At 35.6% G+C, this 4183-nt stretch overlaps 1 protein-coding gene across 1 annotated transcript in view; it reads right to left on the bottom strand.

The window, feature by feature from the left end:
• nup88 (nucleoporin 88) overlaps positions 1 to 4177 on the bottom strand; it is a 76208-nt gene extending 72031 nt beyond the window's left edge. The window contains exons 1-3 of the mRNA XM_048612830.1: positions 4133 to 4177; positions 2233 to 2358; positions 1616 to 1702 (exon numbers count right to left, since the gene is read on the bottom strand). Of these exons, the coding sequence (XP_048468787.1) occupies positions 1616 to 1702; positions 2233 to 2258 (113 nt within the window). The 5' untranslated portion in view covers positions 2259 to 2358; positions 4133 to 4177. The remainder of the gene's footprint in view (positions 1 to 1615; positions 1703 to 2232; positions 2359 to 4132) is intronic.
• Positions 4178 to 4183: the final 6 nt, after the last annotated feature.

Consider the following 4183-nt stretch of genomic DNA (forward strand, 5'->3'; position numbering starts at 1 on the left):
ACCCTGTGTCAGCATCATCTTGAATCCAAATATGTGATGGCTGCTTTTGAAAATAGTCAATCACATATTTGATTTCAAGACAATGCTGACACTGGGTGACTCTTTGCAAGCTCTCTACAGCAGATCTCATTCTGATTTCTTAAAATTGTTCTGCACTTTTAAACCTCAATTCTAAGTCCGTTCACCTTCTTTGCAGCCGTAACTTTGTATTCCTCGCTTTGTTCAATCACCCCATGACCTTTGTACGCTATGATCTGCCTGTAATGCACGTAAAAAAACTTTTCACTGTATCTAAGTACATGTGACAACAATAAATCAAATCAAAATCAAAATTCTGTTTGAATATGTTCAGAAATCCTTAGTAAACAAAAGGAAAAGCAAACACCTCCAGGTACATTGACCTTTAAAGATGTAAGCACAGGTGGAAAAGGTTCTAATAGAGAAATAATAGAATAAGGGGCTTATATGAGACATCAAGTATAAAGTTGTCATTGAAAATATACAAGATGTTGGCTTGATCATACCACAAATGGAGTACTGTATATTCTGAGAACTACATTATAGAAAGGATGTTTGAAACATGGAAAGCACCAGCAAAGCCAATGAAAGACAGATATAGTCAGGAAGAAAGAGTAAATAACTTCCCTGGAAAAAAAAGTGTAAAGGCGAACCCAAGAGGTTACGGATGGAAGGCCCGGAGAGATAACAAATGAAAGTTTGCTTCCCCTGGAGTGAGAAGTAATTTAAGATTTCTTTTTTTGTTATGAGCCTCTGGTGAACAAAAATTAATGAAGTTTTCTGCAATTGATAAATTTATAAAGTATTTCAGCTCAGATGGGCTTTATGACAACACTATTGTTGCCAATATATGCAGAGGAAGAAACAGTTTACAATTTGGATGAACGACCTTTCATCAGAATTAACTGTTCAGTGCAGCAATAAAGATTGCTATATTGTTACAGGTGCTGTCTTTCATAGAAGGTGGCAAGTCCTGCATGTCTATGTGAGTGAACAGAAAGGATTTATTATTCAAACTGTTGAGTTTTTCCCAAGTGTTCATTGGCTTTGCTGATGCTTTCTGTGTTTCAAATATCTTTTCTATAATGTAGTTCTCAGAATATGTAATACACCATCGATGGTATGATCAGAACAACATCTTATTCTCAATTAATACAAATAAACGAATCAATAGTATGGAGCTGGAGGAACACAGCGAGTCAGGCAGCAAAGCAGCAGGAATAATTTGCAAACGTTTGACAGAACATGCTGCACATATAATGGAGGCAAATACAGCAGCAATGCTAACAGTACTTGCCACTGAGTGCTTTGGATTGCTGAGGACAAGAAAGGAGTTATACAAATACAGGTTCTTTCATATACAACAGACAAGTTTGTACTTTCAGCAGACAATTAAGAGATAATGCTCAAAAACACAGTAACAAGGAAAAAGTAAACTATGATAATTTAGTCATTTGGGTCTTAGCAGGAAAGGTCAGCAGATGGAAAACACAAGTTGGTTAAATAATATTAATGCTCATTTTACAATTCTTATATTTAAGAAAAAATAAGAGTACAAATCATGTCACAGAACAAGCAAAATGATAAACATTTTTACCGTGATGCTGGTAGAATATTTTCCTCTTCACACTGAGTAAGGCTGAATGTCTTTACTGGAGTCTGTGGCTGCTTTAAATCATAGAACCTATGATGACATAATTGAATAGTTATGGGAAGAGAACAAATATTCACCTACTTTGATCCTCACTAATGGGCATGCAACAAAACAATGTGAGAGACCACATTAACTTTAAATAATCCTATTAAAGCCAGAGTAAACCTACCTGCCATGCTGTCCCAAGTTTACAAGATCACACTGTGCAATAATAGCGAAAAATCAGTTTTAAAATTGTGGGCCCATGGTACTGGCAAATTAACAGACACACAGGACTCTTATGTCCGCAGATGTTCACCTGAATCAATCTTCCCAAGACATGTAAAATGCCCACATGAAATTTTGGACCAGCTGTGAGGAAGGGGAAAGAAGTATACAGCTGACAAACATTTCATTCCCAAAAAGTCGAATGAACATCTTTCTTTAGTTTTAAATGTTTTACATCAGTTAGGTGTCATGAATTTGAAGCGCTGGCTTAGTGACTTAATGCAGAATAGTCAAGTTACGGAACACCATTATGAAGCAATGCAACTTTTAGATCAAGCAGTGTATTACATTACCTTATAGAATTATCAGAGGTCAACATGACAACATGTGGTTCCTCAGTTTCGCTAGGGTACCAAGCAGCATGCTTCAATGTCAGTGATGTCGAACTAGTGAAGAATCTTTCTGCTATAGGGACTGTTCTACAATTTCAAAAAAAAAAACACAAACATTTAGTGCCCAAAATATTTTTTCCTTTATGAAAAAGAGCACAGATACCCTGAACAGCTTTTATAAAGAAATGCTGTTTGTCAATCGACCCAATAAGCTCAACCCACAAACATAAGTAGAGATCAGAAAGAATTTCCAAGCAGCCAATAAATTGTCTTTGGTCAAAAAAGAAGTCACAAACTAAATCTTCAGCAGGACCCTTAACCATTTCAACTTTAAACATTTTGGCTTGTTGATTATAGTCTGGATTGTCAACAGACTGGGATATTTCAGAAACCAATTTGATAATGGTGGCATAACTAGCTTCCATTGAAACCATTTGATTTTTTTTTAAAAAGCATGGTCTACACAAAACAGATCTTTAAAATAAAGCATTTAGGACAGCCAATTTGTGCAATGTACAGGAAAACACTAGTTTACTGGGCAGGAAAATATTCACATCAGGTAAAGTTATTTTGGACTACAAAGAATTATACACTTTTTTTCTCTTAACTATTTAAATAACAGTGGTTTAGTTATTCTTTCATAGGATATGAGCATAACTGGCAAGGCCAACATTTGTTGCCCATTCTTAATTCTGCTTTAACTAAATTGCTTGCTAGGACATTTCAGAGGACAACGAATAATCAACGACATTGCTGTAGGTCTGACGGCTCACAGACACCAGTCTAAGCAAAGCACAGATTCCAGATTATCAATTGAATTTAGATTCCACCAACCAAGGTTATATTTGAACCCATGCACCCAGAACATTAGCCTGAATGCTGGATTCACTGTCCGGGCGACTTTAGGAATATGACACCATACACTGAAAATAAATCTATGAAAAAATAGATATGCAAACATGTTGACATAAACATACACCATTTATCCAAACTTATCTGAAAAAAAATCATATGAATGAACATCAAGACAAAGGGAAATGAGAAAGAATAATTAATCAAGTCTGAACAGAAGCTAAATATCTCAAACGTCAATTTCAATAAATCATGGCTAAAGCAAAATACTGCATATGCTAGAAATATTCATCAGATCTGGCAGCATCTGTGAAGGGATAATGTTAAATGTTTTAGGTTGATGACTTTTCCTTTGAAGTTTGCCAAAACATCATCAGCCTGAAACAGGAAGTTTTTTCCAACTTATAACAAAGATTGTCTGAATTGCTGAGTGTTTCAAGCATCACTGAAAATAAAACAGAAAAGCACTGGATAACTCAGCTAGTCTAACAGCATCTGTGGAGAGAGAAACAAAACTAACATTTCAAGTCCAAAATGACTTATTTGGGAATGGGTTGAGTCATATCGGGCTTGAAACATTACTGTTTCTCTCTCCACAGTTGCTGTCAGACCTGCTAAGTTTCTCCAGCTCAGATCTTCAGCACCCACAGTACTTTGCTTTTATTCTACCATTACTTATTTTGATTTCATTACATTGGGATTACTGCCAGTTTAAAAAAGGGCTTTTTTTTTTGCAATGTGATCATGGAAAGAAAATACTGCCACAGCAAATTTCGTTGAGTGACTTTTGAGAGTCAGAAGTGAACTAGCAGTTTCTTTCTGCAAATAATTGAGCTAGTGATAATTCACAAATTTGGCATTCTGTCCGTTTCTTAGGAAATCCAGGAGGGTTTAAACTTCTTCACTTAATTATTTTCCATTTAGTGATGTAACATTATGAATGCCAGGGCCTCAGCTGAAACCATTTCACTTCAAAAAAAACAAAAATGGAAACATATAAAACACTTACCGACAATTAATCGTGTCTCTTCCACCTTCAAATTCAGACCTCTTTCCCCAT

Source organism: Rhincodon typus, chromosome 26 (assembly GCF_021869965.1).
Source record: "Rhincodon typus isolate 14 chromosome 26, sRhiTyp1.1, whole genome shotgun sequence".
In the NCBI taxonomy this organism is placed as follows: domain Eukaryota; kingdom Metazoa; phylum Chordata; class Chondrichthyes; order Orectolobiformes; family Rhincodontidae; genus Rhincodon; species Rhincodon typus.